The 26,761-nt window shown below is 43.1% G+C and overlaps 1 protein-coding gene across 1 annotated transcript in view; it reads left to right on the plus strand.

The window, feature by feature from the left end:
* Positions 1-292: 292 nt before the first annotated feature.
* fbxo21 (F-box protein 21) overlaps positions 293-26,761 on the plus strand; it is a 33,769-nt gene continuing 7,300 nt past the window's right edge. The window contains exons 1-8 of the mRNA XM_059988279.1: positions 293-499; positions 17,951-18,086; positions 19,490-19,584; positions 19,712-19,833; positions 20,182-20,328; positions 20,821-20,951; positions 21,901-22,037; positions 25,953-26,129. Of these exons, the coding sequence (XP_059844262.1) occupies positions 303-499; positions 17,951-18,086; positions 19,490-19,584; positions 19,712-19,833; positions 20,182-20,328; positions 20,821-20,951; positions 21,901-22,037; positions 25,953-26,129 (1,142 nt within the window). The 5' untranslated portion in view covers positions 293-302. The remainder of the gene's footprint in view (positions 500-17,950; positions 18,087-19,489; positions 19,585-19,711; positions 19,834-20,181; positions 20,329-20,820; positions 20,952-21,900; positions 22,038-25,952; positions 26,130-26,761) is intronic.

Here is a 26,761-nt window from a genome sequence, read left to right on the forward strand (position 1 = left end):
GTTAGTATGAGAGCCTGCATGTTGTAGAACAAGCGTTGAGACAAAGATGAATTTCAATGCGCTGCAGAATTTGAGGAGAGTTTCCGGTCGTTATGATGCCTGAACATTCAAATTGGTGATGGGTGTATCTTCAGTGCCAAGCACTTGATTGTAAATCATTACTCTGGGGGTTGGTGGTGGGACTGTAGTACAGTAATCCGGAGCTGTTGTGGTAGACTGTGGTTCCCGGCACCACTGGGGCGACAACCTGTTTGGATTTCGCGCACCGGAAGCGGAAGTCGGGGCAGCCGGGTCGGGTCGCAATGAAAACAAGTAAGATGGCGACGACGGTGGGAGAGGGCGGTGGTTTGGTGGATTTGCCCGAGGAGGTGCTGGAGCAGATATTTTGCTGCCCTTCGCTGAGCTACGTGGACGTGGTCAGCGTCTGTCAGACGTGCAGGAAGTTGCATGAGGTGTGTCAGGGCCGGAGCACCGTCTGGAGGCACAAGTTCAGGCACAGGTGAATGAGGCGGGGGAGGGGAGGTGCGGGGTTGGGGGGGGGGTGTCTGGAATGAGATGGCTTTAGGGCTGGGGTGAATGTATGCGTTGGTCACTATTGGAGTGAGGGGTATGTAGCAATTTGTGGGAGGGGGCAGAGGTAGGGGGTTAGGAAGTGATGCATGATTTGCGATTTCTGGAAGGGCTGAATCTAGATTTACCCTGCGAAGAAACGCACTTTTAGATTTTGAAATATGGAATGAACCGTTTAAAGGAATGAGACCACATTATAAAACTTTCATAATATTGTTCACTCTTAACTGGACCTTGACCGTGTAACAGTGGGACATTTGGTATTGATTCTCTGTAAAGACAAATATGCCTTCATTAAACATTAAAAATTAGATTTTTACTGACAGTGGTTTGATTTACTCTATGTACAGCCTTTGATATCTGTAAGATTATCCAAATAAGGTGCAGACCTACTTGGTCTATCCAAGAAAGGTTTGTGGGGGAGGAAGGCTGGAAATTGATTCCATTAGTAATGTGCAATAACTCTATAAATTAGACCAATATATAAATATATGTTTTAGAATCAGAATCAGGTATATTGTCACTGATATCTGTTACAAAATGTGTTGTTTTGTAGCAGCTGTACAGTACAATACATATATTCTAAATTGCAGTAAGTATATGTAATTTTTATGTAATCAAAACTGCCCATTACATCATCAGCACCAAGCTACCCACCATCAAGGACATACATACAGAAAGATGCCAGAAGAGGGCTAGTAACATCACAACAGATCCCACACACCCTGCTCATGGACTGTTTGTCCCACTCCCATCGGGGGGAGGGAGGCTATGCAGCACACACTCCAGGATCACCAGACTCAAAAAACAAGTTACTTTCCCCAAGCAGTAAGGCTGATTAACACTTCTACCCACTAACCCATGCCTCTGTGCCCCCAACCACCACTTTTTTTTATCATCACTTTATGTACTAACTCTCCTGTGGCAAGTGCCACATTATGAACATATAATTAATCTGTCTAATACAGTATAAGATATTGTTACGAACCCCGTAACTGGGTTACTTACCAGCAAAGATAGAGGCATCCGTTGGAGTCTGGTGATACTATTTTTAATAGTATTTATTAGTAAAAATACACAAAAATAATATCAATGCAAGTATACAGATAATATATGTCATCAATACTAAACCTAAAAGTGCAGGTATAATAATAATAAGAAATAAGCTCTATCGTTGTCTGGGGGATAATGAATTGTCCAATGGAAATATAAAGTTCGCTTCAGTTCACACAGGCTGCCGTCGTTTGTCGCTGTGTTGCAGTTGTTGGAGAGAGAGAGAGAGAGATAGGAGAATGGGAACAGTTACCGCTACAGGTTTTGCCAACCTTCCTTTATGATTTCGATCCGTTGGTGTCTCGTTGTTGTGGCTGTTCAAGTGTGACCTCTCCTTTAGCTAAACCGTTCTTCCGTGATGAGCCCGCCACCCAGGCAAGGGAGGACACACACGAGCTCTCACCGGCTTCGCTATAATACGCTGTCACTGGATTTCTAGCGTTTCTCCTGGTGTGTCTAAAGGGTTGTTCCCCAGACCCGTCTTTTATCCTCACTCATGGGGTCTCAGATGTCAATCAGGTTGGGATGGTGCAATCCCTCAACCAGACCACTCTGGTTGTCCCCTGAGGGGTTTCAATGAATAGTACAGTACTCAATACACAATTCCTTCTCCAAGAGACAATGGCAGTAATCAGTGGTTCCGTTCCGCTTATGTCAGGAGACATTCCACCGGGTTATGTATTCTGTGTTTCTCCTTCTCGTTTCCTGGGTATGATGTGTATCTCTCTCATTTCTTGGGTCTCAGAGCTGAAATAATAGCGATCCTGCGATTCTCAAAAAGGAGGGGGCGACTTTGCACCCTTCGGCCCCTCAGAGTTGCTCCACATTGGTAACAATATGTATTTGTATTTGTGTTTGTTTATTATTATTACCTTATTTTTAATCTTAATTGTGTTTTTTATGTGCTGCATTGGATACTGAGTAACAATTATTTCATTCTCCTTTGCACTTGTGTACAGGAAATGACATGAAGCAATCTTGAACAAAAAATAAATAAGCAGTGCAAAAAGAGAGCAAAATAGTGGTAACCAATCTTATCTCAGATTATTAGGTATATGATACTGATATCTGTATATAAGCCAGAGTTTGTTGTACAGTAGTAGTTTTGTAACTATCTTTTACAATAGCTTTCACTTCCCTTGTCAGCCATGGTTGTACTACTTTACCATTTGAGTATTTTTTAATTTTTTTGGAATACACCTTCCTGCACCTTCCTCATTTTTCCCAGAAAAGCACACCATTGCTGCTCTGCTGACATCCAAGTTGGAATGATTTCTGCTACAGTTAATACCATTTTTTTAAGATTCTTGTCCTTTTCCCTGACTCTTTGGCTCCAGGTTTGAACTGTAGTTCTGGGTGAAGGTGACACTATATTTGTTAGACAGCCATTCAATCGTGAACAGTCAGAGTGGACTCCAGTGAGTACAGGCCCAGAGCCATCAAGTGCTTTTAAAATGTTAGCCCTTTCATTCCTGGGATCAGCATCATGAACCTCCTCTGGACCCTTTCCAATGCCAGCGCATCCTTACATAAAGGGCCCAAAACTGCTCACAGTAAGTACAGTCTAACCATTGCCTTATAAAGCCTCAATATTACATCTTTGCTCTTCTATTCTCCTCTCAAAATGAATGCTAACTTTGCATTTGCCTTTCTTACCATCAACTCAACATGCAAGTTAACTTTAAGGAATCCTGCATGAGGTCTCCCAAGTCCCTTTGCACCTCTGATTTTAGAATTTTCTTGCTGTTTAGACAATAATTTCAACTTTATTCATGCATGGCCATACACTTCTCTACACAAAATTCCAAATGCCACTTCTTTGCCCATTCTCCCAATCTACCTAAGTCCTTCCGCAGACTCCCTGCTTCCTCAATGCTATCTTTTCCTTTGTTCGCAAACCTAGCCTTTACCTCTTGCCAGTCAGCCAATGATCTATCGATGCTAGTGTCTTTCCTTCAATTCCATGGACTAGTATCTTGTTAAGTAGCCTCATGTGCAACACCTTGTCAAAGGCCTTCTGAAAATCCAAGTAAACAACATCCACTGACTACTTCGTCTATCCTGATTGTTATTTTCTTCAAGAATTCAACAGATTTATCAGGTAACTTTTCCCCTTAAGGAAGCCTTGCTTAACCAAAGCCTTTTTTATCATGTGCCTCCAAGGCACTCCAAGACCTCAAACTTAATTATGGACTCCAGCATCTTCTCAACCTCTAAGTCATGCTAACTGGCCAATAATTTCCTTTCTTCTGCCTCCTTCCCTCCTTAAGGAGAGGTATTTTCAGTTTTCCAGACCTACTCTCCAGCTGTCAACTAGTTCTCAATCTATGCCCATATATTCTTCCCCAATCCTAGGTACTGTCATTTTGCCCACTAATGTCTTACATGTGAATACTACTCTACTACTTTGCTACGCTACTAGTTAAATTCTCAAAACTCCAGTACTAACAGAGCATGCTGGTCCAGAAGTTAAAAAATAAACAACTGGTGGCATACTGGCAAACCGGATCAAAAGCTAACTTAGGAGACAAAGTAGTGATGGAGGATGGCTTTTCTGACTGGAAGTCAGTGACCAGTTGTATATTGTAGGGATCAGCGGTGTGGCCTTTGTTCTTTGTAATATGTATATACAGAAATGTACAAAATCTGACAATCACTTAGATTAGAATGTAAATATAACCATTAAATTTGCTGTTGTAAGAATTGGAGTCTTAGTGAAGATTACTTAATGATACAGAGGGATATAGATCAGCTATTGATTTGGGTGGATTGAAAGCAGATGGAATCTAGCTAAGTGTTCGGTGGATACAGGTTTCCCCCCGGTATCCGAAGGTAGAGCGTTCCTATGGAACTGTTTGTATGCTGAAACGTCGTAAAGCGAAGAAGCAATTTACCATTAATTTATATGGGAAAAATTTTTGAATGTTCCCAGACCCAAAAAATAACCTACCAAATCATACCAAATAACACATAAAACCTAAAATAACACAACATATAGTAAAAGCAGAAATGATATAAATATACAGCCTATATAAAGTAGAAATATTGTATGTGTGGTCTAGATTCACTTATCAAAATCGGGAAGACAGTGAGCCAAAATTGATTTTGAGAAAAAAAATCAGCATGTCTACGCATGTGCTTGTTCACACATATGTATGTACACGCATGCGCACACAACTGCCCACACAAGGTTTCACGGTCATGGTAGTCTTTCTTGGGGTAAACACACATATAAAGCGGGCGTCTTTCTTTCATAAAAGCGAAAATCCTCTTTGGTTAGCAAAAACAGGTACTGATGTAGGTCTTTCATAACAGCAAGCTGTCGTAAAGCAAACGTTCGAAAAACGTGGGGGGGGGCCACCTGTTTCAGATTCTGGTAGGACATATACAATAAATAACAAATCCTGTGCAACTATTATGGACACCATTTTGTTCAGCACTGTAAACTACTCTTTGAAGGACAGTCAACCAGTACGTGGGCTGTTCCCTGATGCAGATTTCCCCTCAAGTCTCAGCATTTTGATGTGAAAATATATTGTACCTCTTTCAGAAAAGGATTAAATGGAGAAATTTGCATTCGACAGTGGTACTTCAAGGCAGCAGATTACTCCCTTCTCATGGTCTTTCAGGGATGGGCACTGACTGCTGGCCTCTGCAGTAATGCAGTCATTCCATTAATAAATAACAATCTGATCAAATGAAAACCATACCAAGCATTGATTTTTGTCTTGGCGCTTATCTCCAATAGTATACATCTATACATCTGTAGTAGTATACGTCTATTTTATGTCATCCTTTATTATCAAGGCTACTGTCTTTCATTTATCTTTTCTAAAAGTCAAGTTTTCTGCAAAGTATAATTCATCTGTTCATATTTTAATTTACAAAATCAGAATTGATAAGGCATCATTTTTATATGAAAGTGCCGTGCATTTGGATACAACATCAATTTTAAACTTCTATCATTTTTACTTCATTTGGTTTTGTTCACTGATTTTAGATTTTAGCCCTGCTTCTTCTCCAGGTTTCTGAATTATGGGGTGACCAAGATTACTGAGGAAGAACAGACTTCCGTAGATGGAGTGGAATGTGCCTGATGACAGCTATTGGGATAGTCTTTGAAGTGTTGCAAAGCTTCCACCATTTATGCTGGGTTTCCTTAGCTCCCAATCCATGGACTCAAGGTTCTCAGTATTATATGAATATTCCTTTCCGCTTTGGAAGGTTATTGGGCAGGATTCCCCATCGGCATTTATTGAGATGTAATTTCCTGGATATGGGAAATGGTCCAGGTTTTTGAAGTTTGCTGTGAATACTTATAACCAAAGGCCAGTTTTGTTCATAGAACAGATTGGGGAAGGCCCACTTCCCAAGGGCTTTGACTCAAGTCCCATCTTGTATATATCTGTCCATGAGTTGGCTGTACCTTAATGCTTAGCCTTCAGCTGTGTGCAACCACATGTGGTCTGTGGCTATGGTTGAGTTGATCTCAGCTCTGAAGTGTAGTTATTATTGTTTAGCTCAAATTGTGTTGGCTCCATTCCTGTTGTTGGAAGTAAGATGCAATATAGCAGTTGAGAAAGGCATTGGGTATAATGGCACAGTCACGTTTGCTCCCCTTGATTATTTTGTCACCTGTTTATATTAAGAAGTTGCTGCAATTTGAATAGTTTCCCATTGCGAAGATTAGCTGCATTACTGTGGAGTGCTCCTTGAAGGTGGGATGTAGCATTGTGATGAAAAAGACTTGGAGGTGCAGGGCCAGTGATGCAGCCTTGCTTGATGTTTGTGAAGATTTATGCTGTGGCTTTGAATTATGCAGTAAAGATCATATTCAGTGTTCCTTCATGTGGACGGAATCTTAACTGCAAATGAAGGAAATAACATTTTGACCACTTTTTAATTTTATTATTTGGAGATACAGCATGGAACAGGCCCTTCTGACCCAATGAACAGCACCGCCCAGCAACCCACTATTTAAACCTAGCCTAAAGAGAAGACAATTTACAATGACCAATTAACGTACAAACTGGCACGCCTTTGGACTATGGGAGGAAACCAGGTCACCCGGAGCAAACCCTTTTTGTTTTTTGCCCATGGATCAAATAAACTCACACAAAATGCTGGTGGAACACAGCAGGCCAGGCAGATCTATAAGAAGAAGCACTGTTGACGTTTCGGGCTGAGACCCTTCATCAGGACTAACTAAAAGGAAAGATAGTACGAGATTTGGAAGTAGTGGGGGGAAGGGGAAGTGCGAAATGATAGGAAAAGACCGGAGGGGGTGGGATGAAGTTAAGAGCTGGAAAGGTGATTGGCGAAAGTGATGCAGAGCTGGAGAAGGGAAAGGATCATGGGACGGGAGGCCTCGGGAGAAAGAAAGGGGAGGGAGGGAAAGCACCAGAAGGAGATGGAGAACAGGCAAGCAACTAAATATGTCAGGGATGGGGTAAGAAGGGGAGGAGGGGCATTAACGGAAGTTAGAGAAGTCAATGTTCATGCCATCAGGTTGGAAGCTACCTGATGCCATCAGGTTGGAAGCCATCAGGCTCATGCCATCAGGTTGGAAGCGAAACGGTCTCCCAGTCTGCGTCATGTCTCACCAATATATAAAAGGCCACGCCGGGAGCACCAGACGCAGTATACCACACCAGCCGATTCACAGGTGAAGTGTCGCCTCACCTGGAAGGACTGTCTGGGAACCTGAATGGTGGTGAGGGAGGAAGTATAAGGGCAGATGTAGCACTTGTTCCGCTTACAAGGATAAGTGCCAGGAGGGAGATCGGTGGGAAGGGATGGGCGGGGGGACAAGTGGACAAGGGAGTCGCGTAGGAAGCGATCCGTGCGGAAAGCAGAAAGAGGGGGGGAGAAAAAGTTGTGCTTGGTAGTGAGATCCCATTGGCCTTTTATATATTGGTAAGACCCGACGCAGACTGGGAGACTGTTTTGCTGAACACCTACGCTCGATCCGCCAGAGAAAGAAGGATCTCCCAGTAGCCACACATTTTAATTCCACGTCCCATTCCCATTCTGATATGTCTATCCATGGCCACCTCTAATATCAAAATGAATCCAAACTCAGGTTGGAGGAACAACACCTTATATACCGGCTGGGTAGCCTCCAATCTGATGGCATGAACATTGACTTCTCTAACTTCTGTTAATGCCCCTCCTCCCCTTCTTACCCCATCCCTGACATATTTAGTTGTTTGCCTGTTCTCCATCTCCCTCTGGTACTTTCCCTCCCTCCCCTTTCTTTCTCCCGAGGCCTCCCATCCCATGATCCTTTCCCTTCTCCAGCTCTGTATCACTTTTGCCAATCACCTTTCCAGCTCTTAACTTCATTCCACCCCCTCTGGTCTTCTCCTATCATTTCGCATTTCCCCTCCCCCCACTACTTTCAAATCTCTTACTATCTTTCCTTTCAGTTTGTCCTGACGAAGGGTCTCGGCCCAAAACGTCGACAGTGCTTCTCCTTATAGATGCTGCCTGGCCTGCTGTGTTCCACCAGCATTTTGTGTGTTGTTTGAATTTCCAGCATCTGCAGATTTCCTCGTGTTTGCTGATCAAATAAACTGCTGTCTTTGCTGTCCTTCAAATTACATAAAAAATGCTTTACCAAGACTAGCACAAAAAGCAATAAATATTGATAACTTTCAAACTTTAGCTTCCCAGCATGCTCTTATAATCAAGTGCAGCTGTTCAGTGTTTTTCTGTTTGTTTTATTTCTTGAGCAAATAATTCAAGGTTGTAACCCATGCTTTTATTTTTTTTGCAGCTAGAATGAAATGTACATGTTTAAAAGGCAGTAATTCTTCAAATTCTTAAGCATTGCCCATGCTGAGTTATAAGAGATTATAGCATTGGCAGGTTTGCCTGAAACTTCCCAATGATTTTTGTTTTTCACTTTTTAAAGCAGCAGTCCCTTTTTAAAGCATATTTTGTCTTCTGAAGACACAGCTAATCATACTCAAGCATGTCAAAAGTAAAAATGGAAATTTCTGAAAATATTCAACAGATGAGGTAGTGTCTTTAAAGAGAGAATAAGAAGTAATATTTTATATCAAACTCTTAATTGTTTGTAATCCATTTGGGCAAAGAATATGATTAGCAATATAGTTATCGTAATTCTAGCTTTTTTCCAAAAACATTCCAGTTGTTTAAATTTGTAAAATGACTCTTTATTCCTTTTAACTGTTGAGATTCTTGTTCTGTCCTGTTAGCATTTTAGTCTGTGATTCATTTTGCATGTTGTATTCTCAGCATTGCACAAAGAGGGTTTAAAAAAAAAATAATAGTTATAGTGTCGGGGACTATTAGCCAATAATTTTACCTATATTTTCTATTTATCAATGTTAGTGTTTGGAAGAGTGGCAAAATGAAAAAGGTACATAATGTCATTGGAAGAGGGAACTGTAGCGGTGTGCTACAAACAGCGCTAAAATTACGACACGGAGTCGGTAACTGCAGTCGAAGGAAAAACTTTATTCGAAAACTTCAGCCTCACTTTTAAGCCTCTGTCAACCGGCCCCCCATGGCGAAGAGGCTCCAAAGCTCTGTGCTCGCAAACCCCCGTAGGCTATCTAATTGTGAGTCGGTTCGCATACGCTAGGAAATGAGCCGCCACATAACCCCCCCCCAGAACCGGCGATACACCCCCCAATGTCCACAGCCTGGGCCAGAACCTGCTTGGGAGGTCGGCCTCTGCGCCGAGGCGCCGGAAACTCGGCCGGTTGCGCCAGGTCCACATGGGCCGGCTTGAGGCGGTCCACCGTGAAAACCTCCTCCTTCCCCCCAACGTCCAGCACGAACGTGGACCCGTTGTTCCGGAGCACCGTAAACGGCCCCTCGTATGGCCGCTGCAGCGGTGGCCGATGCCCGCCCCTTCGTACAAACACAAACTTACAGTTCCGTAGGTCTTTGGGTACGCAGGTCGGGTGCCGCCCATGCTGTGAAGTGGGTATGGGGGCCAGGTTACCGAGCTTCTCGCGAAGTCTGCCCAGGACTGCAGCGGGTTCTTCCTCTTGCTCCCTCGGGGCTGGTAGGAACTCCCCGGGGACGGCCAGGGGCGCGCCGTATACCAACTCGGCCGACGAGGCGTGCAGGTCGTCCTTGGGCGCTGTGCGGATGCCGAGAAGGACCCAGGGAAGCTCGTCCGCCCAGTTGGCTCCTCGCAGGCGGGCCATGAGGGCCGACTTCAGGTGACGGTGGAAACGCTCCACTAGCCCGTTCGACTGTGGGTGGTAGGCAGTGGTGTGGTGCAGCTGAGTCCCCAAAAGGCTGGCCATAGCTGACCACAGGCTGGAGGTGAACTGGGCGCCTCTGTCGGAGGTAATGTGGGCTGGTACACCAAAGCGGGATATCCAGGTGGCGATCAGGGCTCGGGCGCAAGATTCGGAGGTGGTGTCGGTGAGCGGGACCGCCTCTGGCCATCTTGTGAACCGGTCCACGATAGTCAGGAGGTAACGCGCTCCGCGCGACACTGGCAGGGGGCCCACGATATCCACATGAATGTGGTCGAAACGCCGGTGGGTGGGATGGAACTGCTGCGGTGGGGCTTTGGTGTGCCGCTGAACCTTGGCCGTCTGGCAGTGCATGCACGTCCTGGCCCATTCACTGACCTGTTTGCGGAGTCCGTGCCAAACGAACCTGCTGGAAACCATCCGGACAGTTGTCCGGATGGAGGGATGCGCCAAGTTATGAATGGAGTCGAAAACACGTCGCCGCCAGGCTGCGGGGACGACCGGACGGGGCTGGTTGGTGGCGACGTCACAGAGTAGGGTCCTCTCACCTGGGCCCACGGGGAGGTCCTGGAGCTGCAAACCAGAGACTGCAGTCCTGTAACTCGGAATCTCCTCATCTACCTGCTGTGCCTCTGCCAGTGCCTCAAAGTCTACCCCTTGGGAAAGGGCATGAACGGTAGGGCGAGAGAGCGCATCCGCCACGACATTGTCCTTACCCGAGACGTGCCGGACATCCGTTGTGTATTCAGAGATGTAGGACAGGTGGCGTTGCTGGCGGGATGACCAGGGGTCGGATGCTTTCGTAAACGCAAAGGTAAGCGGTTTGTGGTCCGTGAACGCGGTGAAGGGCCGACCTTCTAGGAAGTACCTGAAATGCCGGATTGCCAGGTAGAGCGCCAACAGTTCCCGGTCAAAAGCACTGTACTTGAGCTCGGGTGGCCGCAGGTGTTTGCTGAAAAACGCCAGGGGTTGCCAGCGACCTGCGATGAGCTGCTCCAGCACCCCACCGACTGCCGTGTTTGATGCGTCCACTGTGAGGGCGGTAGGGGTGTCCATTCTGGGATGTACTAGCATTGCGGCGTCAGCCAAAGCTTCCTTCGTTTGAACGAAAGCGGCGGCGGACTCCTCGTCCCAGGTAATGTCCTTGCTCGGACCCGACATCAGGGCGAACAGGGGGCGCATGATCCGGGCAGCTGAAGGGAGGAAGCGGCGGTAGAAATTGACCATACCTACGAATTCCTGAAGGCCTTTGACCGTGGTGGGTCGGGGGAAGTGGCGGACCGCATCTACCTTAGCGGGCAGAGGGGTTGCCCCGTCTTTAGTAATCCTGTGGCCCAGGAAGTCAATGGTATCAAGTCCGAACTGGCATTTGGCAGGGTTGATTGTAAGACCGTACTCACTCAGTCGGGCGCAGAGTTGACGGAGGTGGGACAGATGCTCCTGACGACTGCCGCTGGCTATGAGGATGTCATCCAAATAGATGAACGCGAAGTCCAGGTCCCGTCCCACCGCGTCCATTAACCGCTGGAACGTCTGTGCGGCATTCTTCAGGCCGAACGGCATGCGGAGGAACTCGAAGAGGCCAAACGGGGTGATGAGAGCCGTCTTGGGGACGTCGTCAGGATGCATCGGGATTTGATGGTACCCTCGGACAAGGTCGACCTTGGAGAAGATCCGGGCGCCGTGCAGGTTTGCCGCAAAGTCCTGAATGTGCGGCACAGGGTAGCGGTCCGGTGTGGTAGCCTCGTTCAGCCTGCGGTAGTCGCCGCACGGTCTCCAGCCCCCCGTCGCTTTGGGCACCATGTGCAGGGGGGAAGCCCAGGGGCTGTCGGACCGCCGGATGATCCCCAATTCCTCCATTCTCTGGAACTCCTCCTTCGCCAGTCGGAGCTTGTCCGGGGGAAGCCGCCGAGCACGGGCATGGAGGGGTGGTCCCTGTGTCGGGATGTGGTGCTGTACGCCGTGCCTGGGCATGGCTGCTGTGAACTGCGGTGCCAGAACCGATGGGAACTCCGCCAGGACCCTGGTGAAGTCGTTGTCGGACAGCATGATGGAGCCGAGGTGAGGGGCTGGCAACTGGGCCGCGCCCAGGGAGAACGTCTGAAAGGTCTCGGCGTGTACCAGTCTCTTCCTGGGCAGGTCAACCAGCAGGCTGTGAGCTCGCAAAAAATCCGCACCCAGAAGCGGTTGGGCTACGGCGGCCAGTGTGAAGTCCCACGTGAACTGGCTGGGGCCGAACTGTAGCTGCACCTGACGGGTGCCATAGGTCCTTACTGTGCTGCCATTCACGGCCCTCAGGGGGGGACCCGGTGCCCTGCTGCGAGTGTCGTAACTTGTCGGAGGTAAAACGCTGACCTCAGCCCCAGTATCGACCAAAAAGCGGCGTCCCGACCTGCTATCCCACACATACAGGAGGCTATCCCGATGGCCAGCCGCCGTAGCCATCAGCGGCGGCTGGCCCTGGCGTTTCCCGGGAACTTGCAGGGCGGGCGGCAACGGCGGGCTTCTGCGCCCCACCGCTGGTGGTAGAAGCACCAGTGGTCATTGGGCCGGGGGTTAGTGGGCTCTGCGGCCGGGCCTGGACTGGTTTGCTGCCGGGAGCGTGGCTGGGAGATCTGTGCGATGGACGCCCCGCTCACCTTTTTGGCGTTCCACAGCAAGTCCGCCCGGGCTGCCACCTTCCGGGGGTCACTGAAATCCGCGTCGGACAGCAGCAGGCGTATGTCCTCGGGCAGCTGCTCCAGGAATGCCTGCTCAAACATGAGGCCTGTGTGTCCCTCGGCCAGAGACAACATCTCGTTCATTAAAGCCGATGGAGGTCTGTCGCCCAAGCCATCCAGGTGCAGTAAACGGGCAGCCCGCTCGCGCCGTGAGAGTCCGAAAGTCCTGAGGAGCAGGGCTTTGAATTCCGTGTACTTGCCGTCTGCCGGGGGCGACTGTACGAACTCCGCGACCTGGGCAGCTGTGTCCTGGTCGAGGGAGCCCACCACGTAGTAGTAGCGGGTGTCTTCTGAGGTGATCCGGCGAACGTGGAATTGGGCTTCGGCTTGCTGGAACCATAGGTCCGGGCGCTGTGTCCAGAAACCCGGCAGTGTCAACGAAACCGCATGAACAGAGGCGGCGTCGGTCATTTCTGGTCCAAAAATCGTTTGGACCGTCGGGGTCACCAATTGTAGCGGTGTGCTACAAACAGCGCTAAAATTACGACACGGAGTCGGTAACTGCAGTCGAAGGAAAAACTTTATTCGAAAACTTCAGCCTCACTTTTAAGCCTCTGTCAACCGGCCCCCCATGGCGAAGAGGCTCCAAAGCTCTGTGCTCGCAAACCCCCGTAGGCTATCTAATTGTGAGTCGGTTCGCATACGCTAGGAAATGAGCCGCCACAGAACCATATTTTGTCTCCATTATCTTCGATCATTCACATGTCAAAATAGGTGCTGATTCATTTCTCACCACAAGGCCCACTTTACTGCTGCTGCTACAGGTCGACCTTCACTAATCCAGCACCATTAAGACCTGAGGAGTGCCTGATTAGTGAAAATGCCAAATCACAGACGGATCACATTAAGCAATAGCTAACCGCCTCATCATACCTTTAAAATGTCATGTATATCAGTACAAGTTAGATAATAATGAAACAGAAATATTAAATGAGTAGCAAGTGAAATTTTAATAAGATAATACACTGTATAGGCTCAGATAAAATGAAGGGTACAGGTAAATGTACAGGAATTAACTTGTATAGTAAAGTTGAGCACTTCCGTTTCTAAAGTGAGATGTTTAATATACCTTCAGGCAAAGTTACATGTCTGCAAGTGTGGGGTTGCCAGGATCATCAACATCTTCATCTTGAAAAATGAGTGAAGCATCAGGAACTGGTGCTGAAACTGGCACAGCGTTGTACACCTGCTCGGGGCTTAATTTTTCATCGGAGTCTAACTTGGCGAATTTGTCAACAAACTGCTGCTGCTTCCTTGTCTGCTGAACGTTTTTCACACACACTGCTCGAAACTGTAAGCCACGACACTGCTTGAACCGATGAAGCCAACCTTCACTATAGTCACACTCATAACCCAGTCCTAGTTCTTCATGAAACACTTTTGCTTGTTCCTTCACCATATACAGGTAGTTCAACACCTTCACTTACACGAAGATTAAACCATGTTATCAGCACTTTATCTAGTTCCGAACTTTTTCCGTCTTTCATTGTTTTTCTTATGTACATGTTTCTTTGAGCCACTATCAGCAAAATAAAGTGTAGCAGTTTTTCTTTTTGTTTCTTTATACTGTACACTGTGGAAGAGCCAATGTTGTAACACTCGCACAAGCTTTTCACCGATACACCACTGTCCAGTTTTGTCAAGAGTTCAACCTTACCTTTAATGGATAATGTGCGGTGTTTTCGCTTCACAGCACGAGGTGCCTTTCCTTTACTCACTGGGGCCATAATTGGGGCTAAAAAAAGAGCAAATGGTATTAATAAATGCAGGAAAACAAGCAGGAATCGCCTGTCTGTGCATACAAGTGCGTGCCAACACGTGAACAGATCTAGCACAACCAAAACAATGCGCAGCAGATTGGTACACGGAAAATTTGAAATCAGTGCCGTATTATCAAAGGAACTGGATTGCAGGTAGTCAGATTAGCGAAGGTTGGCTGTACTTGGATTGTAACTATAGATTACCACACTGACTCAGACAGTACATTCCTGCTCTGCATGCCAAATGCCAAGTGAAATGACTAAATTTGGTATTGCTATTGAATTACTCAATGTTTTAAGCATTCACTGGGGTGAATTGTATTCCTGGATGGATTTCACTTGCATTAAATACAGGAGATGGAGTGCAGGAGCATGTTCCTCATCATGAGCCATGTTCTAACCTGTTGATTTAGGTCAAGAGTTGGGCATCACCCTGTGTCAGGAAGGGACCTAATTAAGCTGGGTAACTTCTGCACGTGTTCTAGAGCTGTTGACAGTAATAAAGAGACAAGGTTTGGTGTTTCAGAGAAAGACCATGACAGGATAAAGGAATTAATATTATGTAGTGACTTAAATGAAAATTGGTGGAAACGCATGACTGAATATGCATAGGAGGCAGTGGAGAGGCTACGAACTGCTTCGAGTTACTGGACTGGGACATGTTCAAGGACTAGTCAGAGATTCAGAATCAGGTCTAATATGACTGACATATGTTGTGAAATTTGTTGTTTTGTGGCAGCTTTACATTGCAATACATAATTAAAATTAATTAAAACTCTGAATATGCCAAAGTTGTCACATACTTTAATGAAGTCAGTCATGACAAACATGGCCCCACAAAATCATTCAGAGCAGGGGTTCCCAACCTCTTTTATGCCATGGACCAACATCATTAAGCAAGGGTCTGTGGACCCCTGGTTAGGAACTTCTGATTCAGACTCTTCCCCAACCAGAAGCCCAGGATAAACTAAGAGATCTGCAATTTGCTGAGGGCCAGGTCAGTGGTGTTCAGATCTGGCAACTAAGTAAAATTCACAAAATCCAGGTATGACCTCCAGATAGCCATCACAGGGCTTGAAGGCTATCACCTTCTACAAAATAAAACCAAGTGACAACAAGGTTTCACTCCCAGGTGAGCTCAAAGCCTCTTAAACTCACTTTGATCAATAAAACATTGAGCGCTCTTCCTGAACTCCCACAGCCCCCAATGACTTCTGTGATTTCAATCTCTAATGCTGATGTGAGAACATCTTTCAGGAGGGTGAACCCACCAAAAGCATCTGGCCCACTTGGCTAAGTACTGAAGACCTGTGCTGATCAACTGGTTGGAATGTCCACTAATATCTTTAACTTCCCATTTTGGCAGTCTACCCAACTGCTTCAAGCAGGCTTCAATTATATCTGTGCCCATTAAGAACATGGTAACCTGTCTCCATAACTGTCATCTAGTAGGACATAAATCCACAGTCATGAAGTGCTTTGAGAGGTTGGTGATGAAACATTTCAGCGACTGCCTGAAAAATGTCTTGGATCTGCTCAAGTTTGCCTACCATCACAATGGTTCTGCAGTAGATGTGATTTCATTGGCTGTTCACTTAACCCTGGAACAGCTGGACAGCTAAAATGTATACATCAGGATGCTCTTCATTGACTAGAGCTCTGCATTCAATACTATCGTCTCCTCAACTAATCAATAAGCTCCAAGACCGCAATGCCTCCTTTTGCAACTGGATCTTCAATTTGCACATTTGCAGACCCCAGTCATTTTGGATTGGCAACAACATCTCCACAATGACTAACAGCACAAGTGTACTACAAAGCTGTATGCTTAGCTCGCCGCTCTACTCACTTTTTCCTTAGGACTGTGAGGCAAAGCACTACTCCAATGCCATATTAAAGTTTGCCGATGACACAGTTTTCCTAGGCTAGCTCCAAGGTGGCGACGAATCAACATATAAGAGGGAGGTTCAAAAGATGGCTGAATGGTGCAGCAGCAATAACCTCTCATTCAATGTCATGCAGACCAAAGAGCTGATTATTGACTACCGGAGGAGAATATTAGAGATCTATGAGCCTGTCCTCATCAGGGGATCAGAGGTGGAGAGGGTCAGCAGCTTTAAATTCCTCAATGTTGTCATTTCAGAGAATCTCTCCTGGGTCCAGCATGTAATTCTCTTTATGAGGAAGGCACGGGCAATGTCTCTGCTTTCTTAGAAGTTTGCAAAGATCGATATGTCATCTAAAATTTTGACAGAGTTCTGTAGATGTGTGGTGGAGAGTATACAGACTGGTTGCATAACAGTTAGAGTCCTCCCCACCTTGAGTACATTACAAGAAGTGCTAGCACAGGAAGGCAGCATCCATCAGCAAGGGCCCACTATCCAGCCCATGCACTCTTCTCACTGCTACTATCAAGAAAGAGGTACAGGAGCCTCGTGACCCACACAGCCAGTTTCAGGAACAGTTATTACCACTCAATTGTCAGACTCTTGGACCAGATGGGATAACTTCACTTATCCCAACACAACTGTTCCCACAACCTATGATGAGAACTACTAAAGATGGGTACTTTCAAGGACTCATCTCATGATCATGATATTTATTGCTTATCATTGTTTGTTTTTGGATTTGCAGTTTGTCTTGTATGCAGTTTTTCAATGATTCTATTGTGTTTCTTTGTATTTACTGTGAATTCCCACAAGAAGATGAATCTGAGGATAGTGACTTAAATGTACTTTGTTACTAAATTTACTTTGAACTCAGAACATGACTATATTTAACGCAACAGCTTCAAAGCAAAGGTATGTGCTTATTGGTCAGTCGACGCAGCTGTAGCTCAATGACAGTTTTCAAGTGATTGTCCCTTCAAGTTTATTTTTTGTTTTTTCTAAAGTTAGCGATGCTTCATGGAACAAGCCCTTCTGGCCCAACAAACCACCTACTTGATGCTAGCCTAATTGCAGGATAACTTACAATGATCAGTTAACCTACTAACTATTACGTCTGTGGAACGTGGGAGGAATTCAGAGCACCCTGGGGAAACCCACGCGGATCATAGGGAGAGCGTGCTCCTTTCAGACAGTTCAAATTGGAAAGAAATGTATTGCCTGTGCAATACTTCAAAGCTGTAGGAGTGCTTTGTTGCTAAAAAGCACTGTTTTTAAAAATAACTTTATTTCCTTCAATTTCAATACAAAAGAATCCATAGCACAACTTAGAGAAAGGTAGTTTTCCTCAGTGTCTGGGGAATACTTAGCTCTCCTGCCAACGTGACTAAAACTAATTATTTATTGAATATTATTGTTCGTCATTGTGTGCAAATTGATTACAGTGTTATCTCTACTTTAACTGCACCAAAAGTTCTTTGTAGTTATGACGCAGTTTGCAGCTTTATGACTTCACATTCTGCTGCTAGAATGCAGCTTAGTTGTCTCTTGGAAAACACATAATGCTCTATCTAAAGTTATGGAAGTGCTGGAACAAGCAAATTCATTGGTCAGGTGGGGAATAGCAAAGTAAAGAATTTGGAAAGATTAGCCTCCAAGGATGAGTCATACTTCAAAAAAAAAACATTAATATGGATATGATGCATGTAATTTTACAGGTGGCCAAGACTAATAAAATACTGCAGCACAACTGGAAATTACAACTGGAGAGAAGAATACCGAACACGACACGCAATTGGCTGGAAAGTGCGGAAAATTGTGGATTCCTTTTCAAAGCGATTTTTCACAAAAGAGGTTGGAATTTTAAAGATGAGTGAATAAGACTGTATAATAGAACATGGTATCTGGCCATGCATGTAATCATGTCACAGTGAGTTAATATGTGAAAGGCCGTGTTGTATGTCCTGCAGAGCATGGTATTATTACTAAGTCCTGAATTCCTGCATTTGAAGGATGTAATAGAGAAAAGGCTGGTTGTTAGTGATTGCATTTGCTACATACTTTGAAAATCTGTGGATCCTTAAGTTTGTGATCTTTAACCTCTCAATTAAGTGCAGCAATAACTATTGGGATGCTTGTTGCCAAAGCATTATTTAACACAACCTCTGCAAATCCATGTTATTACTGCCTCACAAATAATAGTGTGTTTTCAGAATTATTTGTTTTAATTTTGACAGAAGTCAATCAATTGCTTCATGTTTTAACTTCACTATTTTAATTGCTTGGGACAGAAGGCTCATGACACTAGCTTCCTAATGTAACTGAAAAGCATTTCAACCAGCTTGATGCATTCTTATTATTTTATTAAATAGCCTTACTGTGTAGTTGTGTCATTGATCCTGATATGGATATAATCAAAATTAAAGTTTCATTCTCATTAAACATGTACTAAAATGTTTTTAGAATAATTAGAAATGTATCAGTGTCCACACTAATTTTCCCTGAGATTTGAGGCCACTTTGAATTACAAATGATTCTTTATAGAAAAAGGACAGTGGTTATGTAAACAGAAAATAATCTGAATATCCTGTACTTGATAAATAGTTTATTGAGGAAATTTTTACTGGAAAAAGTACATCAGGGTCAGAATCAGGTTTAACATCACTGGCATGGTATGTTCTAAAACTTGTTACGCAGCAGCAGTACATTGCAATACCTAATAATAAAAACTAAATAACAGTAAGAAATGTGTGTATTTATGTGTGATATATCACACATAAATACACACACTTACTGTAATTGACAGTTTTTATGCCAGTGATGTTAAACCTGATTCTGACACTGGTGTACTTTCATTTTATTTACTGATTTATGTGTTTGTGGCATCACTCCTTGAAGATGTGCTGGATATTGTGGTAGCTAATGCCACGATGGAGCTGACTGAGTTTACAACTCCCAGCAATTTATTTTGATCCTGTGCAGTAGCCCCCCACCACCACCACCACCAACATACCAGATGGTGATGCAGCCAGTTAGAATGCCCTCCACATTGCATCTGTAGAAATCTGTATCTGTATGTTACCAATAACCATATGTATGCATTAGTGGTGTTTATCTCTGCATGAATATGGAACAGAATTAATTCATAAGACATGACTATATTTAAGTTTATAATTGTCATAAAGAACTTTTAAACTATTTCATTGCCAGCAGATGGCGCTCCTATGGCATTGTTGTAACCAGGTACTTTGTTGCAGGTTCCTATTGATGGCTTTAAAGACATTGAGGCTTTGGGTGGTCCTTTTCATTTTATTGAAGATGAATTGTTGTCCATCCTAAATGAAGATGGAAGGTGCGTAAATGATTAATGATTTAGAGATTTTAAAAAATTCAAGAGCATTTTACTCTTGAAAGCCAATTCCCACATATAAATAGAAAATCAAGTGTTGGATGCTTACAAATAACATTTAATAATGCAGGAAACACTTGACTGGGAAATATTATTCTCGGAAGATATTGTGCTTCCTGCGCCAGCAGAACATAATGGAAAAATTGAAGGAGTTTCTTTCATCTTCTCCAGAACAACAAAAATTAATAGAAGGTAAATCTTTTTTTTTTAAAAAAAAAATATATATATATATATATATAACTATGTATCTCAGAATTCTTATCTGATGTTTATGCAAATAAATTTGCTTCTCAATATTAAGATTGCAATTAGAAAGGTAATGCTTTGAGAAGTTGGTCAGCTAAAAGAATGCTGCATGTGAAATATCAATTTTAAATTGTCTCCTCCCTAAATGTACCATTCATTAATGACAGAGTAAGCAGCTAATCTATACTTGGGGCTCCTGCAGTGTTAATAGTAGGTATTAACATATTTTAAAAAGTAATTGCACAATATCTAACTCTGAATGTAAGCTTAAAGTTTACTTTATCATCTTATCAGGTGTGGTGCTCATAGACCAGTACTGCAACCCTTTAGCAGATACCTCACGGGAGGATATCCTGTTGCAGCTGAGCCATATAACAGAGGAGGTGAAGAAAGTTCTGAGTTTAATGAAACCATCTCATCCAAGTATAACTGCAGAAAGAGGTACTTATCTTTAAAAAGTAAGCTCGATTCTTGGGTTAATTTAACTTCAGTATTCAAGGGTACAGTGAAGTCCAACATCAGACACTCTGTAGGATTGTGTTTACATTTGGAGAAACAAGGTTGTGTCCTGAACTTGATCAACGTTAGAACTTGTACTCTAGATGGTTTTATGTAAACAGCCATGATCAAAATCTAGCATATTTTAGGAACTGTTTGTATGTACACAATTTTTGGAAACGACATTTCCTTGTGTACATCTATCTTTGAGCAACTAGATTGAAGGCATACCTCTGGTAACAAAATAAGCTTTGGTGGATGGGAACAGAATATATTTTATTTTAAATGTAAAGCACCCCGATTATTCATAGTAAATCCACATGTACTCTAATATATGTATGAAAAATTAACATGAATTCTTAGTTTCTCTGCATTGTTCTATTCATACAATTTACATAATTTGATTTGCAAAACTTTTGTCGGTTCATTTTTCAGATGGTGTATTTATTGACTTAGAACTTCAACAACAAGTTCTGGATGTTATGAACTTTGTCTTGTACAAGCAACTGAAATTCAAAGGGAATGAGGATGATTACTACAATCCCATGAATTCCTACATACACCAGGTCTATTACATTTGAGATGAAGCTTTGTCCAATTGTAAATTAAATACAGTATATCTTTGTTAATTGGGACTCACCAGGGCCAGTACATTTTGGCCTAATTAAGTGACTTCCCCAATTAGCCTAATTTTTATGGAAATAGGTAAGGTATAAAAAGAAAAACTGCCATGTATCTGGGTAACAATTTGCGTTATTTAAATGAAATACAGAACAAATTAGAACACCATCAATACTAATACAATATTATAAAGCTGTGTATTAGTTCCTAATAGTTATTGCCAGAAGAATTAATCCAGTGTGTGGTGTCGTGTTCTTTTGATTGACTGTAAACGAACAAAATCAGTTCAGACACCTAGTGTAGGTAATTGACTGCCTTCATACAATCCTTTCGATGATTGCAACCTCCAAATCTTCCTTTTCATTGTAACATTCAGGACAATTGTTGATACCTTCATAATTCCTAACCTGAAGTAGTGAAATCATTTCATTTTCATTCTCAGTCATTTCTGGCATCTTCAAGCCTGAATGCTTGGAAATGCAATGAGCAAAAACAGTTCTGAATTTCTTACAGCTTATTGCTCACAACTATCAGTGACGAAAATCACCACATTTTAAACACAAACTCGCAACTGACACTATTTAAAAACTGTCCGCTTTAAGCACAGTGTCTAATGGGCACGCAAGTGCACATGACTGATGTTAGTTAGAAGCTGCTCACCAGCAGTCTCCCACCCCAGTTAAGTGGCAGAGTGTACCAGATTATTGATGGAAATTCTGGATATTTTCTGGATCAGCTTTTGTTCCTTAAGAGTTGACCCAAATAAGTGGCTGCCATGATTAACCTATGGCCCAATTAAGCAGAAACTATTGTACTTAAAAATCATTATTTCTTTGTTTTGTCTAATTATGAAGTAAATGCTTAAAGTAATTTTCTGTTTAATTTTGCATCAAGGTGCTCAGACAAAAAAAAGGAATTCCCATCACTCTTTGCGTGATATATTCAACAATCAGCAAGAGCCTGGGTATACATCTGGAGCCAGTCAGCTTTCCTGGTCACTTTCTCTTAAGATGGTGCCAGAAACCTGAAGGGTAATAATGTCTAAGTGGTTTTGAAACATGATTTGATTTCATTTGTTTGATGATAGAAGAAGCTAGTATTCATCAGCACTTATTGTAGCTTTTTAGCATCCATAATCAATTGCTCCTCAAATATAAGACATGAGCTCTGTACTCATGAGTTACCTCTACCTTTTCACTTCTCTTTTAAAGAAGCAGCCTTAAACACCATGTCACCTCTCTTAATTTCCTCCTTTAGTTTGGCATCTATTTTTGTTTGAGAATAGTTGAATTGGTTTATTATTGTCACAGGTCTCAAGGTACAGCGGAAAAACTTGCCATCAGTACAGATTATTTCACCATGTATCATAGAGCAGTACAGCACTGGACAAGCAATGTCGTACCAATCTTAATGGCTAAGTTATACTAAATGTCCTCTTCCCATGTATCACCCATATTTCGCCCTCCCCCCCCCCAATCCCTTCATTTTCATATATCTGTCTAAAAGCCTTCTTAACTCCACCAAACTGTCTGTTTCTATTACCTCTGGTAAACCATTCCAGGCACCTACCCTTCTCTGCATTTAATTAAAAAATAACTTGCCACTCTTGTTGCCTTTATACTGTTCCCTCTAACCTTAAAAGCATATCCTCTGGTATTTGATATTTCTATCCTGAGGAAAGGATTCTGCATGTCTAACCTACCTACGTTTCTCATTAGTTTAAGAATTCCTATCATGTCCTCAGCGTGGTATCTGATGGTGAAGAGAGAACTACACAAGTTTTGATTATAGCTTATACATCCAGTCAAGGAAGCATCATGTACACTTCTGGCAGTCTCTTCTGCATGCTTTTCGGGGTCTCCACATCCTTCCCTCCGTGGAATGATCAGAATTGCACACAACACTCCCAACATATAACAAAGTTTTATGTAAGCGTTCCGTAATGCCTTCTTTACCATCTTATATATTTGCATAGCCACTTTCGGTGAGCTGTGGACCTGGACCCCAAGATTCCTCTGTACCTTATTGCTATTAATGGGCCGACCATTTTACTGTATACTTTCTTCTTTCATTTGATCTTCCAAAGTACGACACACCGCACTTGGCTGGATTAAACGCCACCTGTACTTCTCAGCCCATATCTGTAATTGATCTATATCCTACTGTATTCTTTGCTAATCCTTTACACCATTCACTACTCCACCAAGATTGATCATCTACAAACTCATCTACATTTTCATCCAAGTTATTGATAAATATCACAAACTACAGAGGTACCAGCCTTGATCCTTGCCAGATAGCACTGGTGATACCACTCTAGCCAGAATAATGGCCTTCCACCCTCAACTCACTATCTTCTATCGTTGGCCAACTCTGTATCGAAACTTGCAATTACTCTGGATCCCATGCATTTTTTATCTCCTGAATCAACCTTCCATGTGGTACATTGTCAATTGCTTTACTAAATTCCATGCAGATAATGTCCACTATTTTGCCCTAATTAAGCACCCTTGTCACTAATTCAAAGAAAACTCAAATCAAGTTCGTAAGGCATGTGCTGTCATGCACAGAACCTTGCTGACTCTTACTAAGCAGGCCATGCCTTCCTAATGTGCATACTTCCTATCCCTCTGTATCCTCTCTAATAGTTACCCTGCCACTGACATGAGGGTCACTGGCCTACAATTACCTGGAATATCAGTTTCCCTTCTTGAACAAGGAACAATTCAACAAGAATTTTTGTGATCTCACTTGTTGCTAGAGTGGATACGAAGATTCTCATCAGGAACCCAGCGATCTCCTCGCTTGCTTCTGGAATAAATGCCATCAGGCTCTGGGTAGAGACCTACCTTAATGCTTTTCAGAACATCCTGTATTACCTCTTCAATCTCTATATTGGCATATATAGTCTGTTTTTACTCGTCCAATTCCTTCTCCTTGGTAAATTCTGATGCAGAGTATTCATTTCATACCCCAGACCCTTGCTCTGACTCAAAGCTTATATTTCCTTCTTATCCTTAAGTGCACCTACCCTCTCCTTATTTATCCTGTTTCGTAAAATAAATATAAAATATCTTGGGATTATACATGACCCTGTTTGCTTCAGGACATTTCAAAGCAGTAACAATGTAGAATGAAGTGTTACAGTTACATTGAATGCACTAATGCGCAAGGGCATGACAAGCTGGTTTGTGAGGTTAGAGTCCATTCTATTTTACAAGAGATCCATGAACTAGTCTTATAACAGTGTCCTTGAGCCTGATAGTGACTGCTTTTAGGCTTTTGCATCTTCTGTCTGATAAAAGAGAATGTGTGGATTGGGAGGAGTCTTTGATAATGCTGGCTGGTTTTCCAAAGCAGTGAAAAGTGTACACCGTCTTTGGAAGGGAGGCTGGTTTTTATGAGGAAGATCTGTGTTCATAACTCTGCAGTTTCTTGCTGTCTTGGGCAAAGCTGTTACTGTAATCTGTCAGGATGAGATGAAGAATGGTGAGGGCAAATGAGGACTTTTTGGATTTCCTTAACCTCTTGAGGAAGTAGAGGTACTGAGATACTGGTGAGGTTTCTTAGCCTTGGCATCCGTGTGGTTGGCCTAGGACAAACTATTGGTGATGGTTACACATAGGTTACACAACTCTCGGGCATCGCCAGTGATGAAAGTAGGAGCATGTGCAAATTCCACTTCCTGAAGTCACTAACCATCTATTTTGCTGACATTGAAGGAAAGGTGGTTGTCTTAATACCATACTGGAACCTCTGTCTCCTTCCTGTCGACTATCTCGTTGTTATTTGAGAATCAAACTTGTAGATGGAGTTAACAGAATCTGGCCACATAGTCATGAGTGTATGGGAGTAGAATAGAGGGCTGAGGTTGCAGCCTTGTTGGGCCAGTAAAATGCTGTAAAGATGAGAACAAGTCCAGGTAGATGACATCTACTGTGGACCTGTTTTAGTGATAGGCAGCAGATCGAGTGGTCTTGCAGGTGGCACTGATGTGTGCTATGACTAGCTTCTCAAAGTACTTCATGATTGTGGGTGTCAGAGTTGCCCGGCAATAGTCATTGAAGCACATTACCAGGATGATAGGGTTTTCTTAAAGCAGGTGGGATTCTCAGATTGAAGCAGGGAGAGGTTAAAAATGTCTGCAGATAACCCCCCCCCCCCCCCCCCCCCCAGCGGATCTGCTGAGGATCTAATCACATGGCTTTGGTCTATCCAGACTGCAGGTTCACTCTCTGGAAGACTAATCTGATGTCTGCAGTGATCACTGTGGGTTCAGGTGCATTGGAGACTTTTGGGACATTTCCCAATTCCCTGTTCAAAGTGTGCATAGAATGTATTAATGTTGGTGATCCTGCCTGACTTTGTTTTGTAGTCTTTTAAAGCATGTGGGCCTTGCATACCTGACGGCTTGTCTGGGACTTGATTTTGGTCTGATATTGCCTCTTGGTATCCCTGATAGCTTTACAAAGGTTGTGCCACAAAATTCAGTGTCAGATAATTTGAATGCTGCAGACCTACATGTCAGACCTAATCATTTGTCAGATTTAGTCATTTGATTTCACAACCTATTTTCAGGAAAGATCTGGTCTGTGATCATTTAAAAGACAGGTTTGCCTTCAATACAAAATACATACCTCTAATGTAGATTGTATTTTGATAATGAGGCTTTTAAAATTGACCATAATGTCATAAATAAAAATTGAGCAAAATTACTAGATGAATTGTGCACAGATTATAGTCCTTTTGCAATGCAAGGGCTCTTGGTAAAACTTGTTCAGGAGATGTCATTTTAAACATGGTTTGTTGCTACCGAGGACATATCCCAGAAATCGGCCAATTATTTTGATTCATTTCTCTAAAGTTCTATTATTTGCTATTATATAATGGTTTCTATTCTGGGTTGCCATGTCTACAGTTGAATCTTTTTGTATATTTTTTCTCAGGAGTACTAACATGTTGGACTATATTTACATTGATGCTTTTAACAAGGGGAAACGCTGTACAGCAAAGGAATGTGAGCATCTGAGTGGTCAGAAAGTTGCAGCTAATTTTTACTGTTCTGTAACTATAAAGGATGTGCTTTTCCGTATGGTAACAAATCTGTTCCACTTGGGAAAGAGGTATGTGAATGGATATCGCCTGAATGTTACTAAATAATTGGAATAACATTTATTCAAAACCATATTTTCACTTCAGAAAAACAAGAAATAATTGATCATTCATGCTGGCACAAATCAAATGGCATGTTTCAGCTTTGCTACTCTTGTATGATTCATGATTTCACGGCAAGAATAACAATGGAAGTTGTTTCAGAGAAGGTCGCCTGTTGGTCCATAAGAATGGAGGACTTTTATGATTTTGAACAGGCCTGTTGGTTATGGAATTATGGAGGTACAAAAAAGATGGCTTCAAAATGCAAATTGCATAATATAAATTTAAAATCTGAAAAATATTCAATTATTTCAACACTAAAACACTGCATTTATTTTAAAGTTTTGACAGTGTGTGGAAAATAATGATTGATTCCTGTCTGTGCTTGATTAAATGTTTGGAGAATCGCTAAACCTGACTCGCTATCTGCCTACATTACTCCAGAGAAATTTAAGTAATATTGCTAGTGCAGATATTGGAGCATAGATCGTTACAGCACAGTACAGGCCCTTTGGCCCATCGTGTTAGGCCAACCTTTTAACCTACTCTAAGATCAATCTAGCCCTTCCATCCTAGTTAGTCATTCAAAGTTCAGTGTATA

The sequence above is a fragment of the Hypanus sabinus genome, chromosome 13 (genome assembly GCF_030144855.1).
Source record: "Hypanus sabinus isolate sHypSab1 chromosome 13, sHypSab1.hap1, whole genome shotgun sequence".
Taxonomy (NCBI): domain Eukaryota; kingdom Metazoa; phylum Chordata; class Chondrichthyes; order Myliobatiformes; family Dasyatidae; genus Hypanus; species Hypanus sabinus.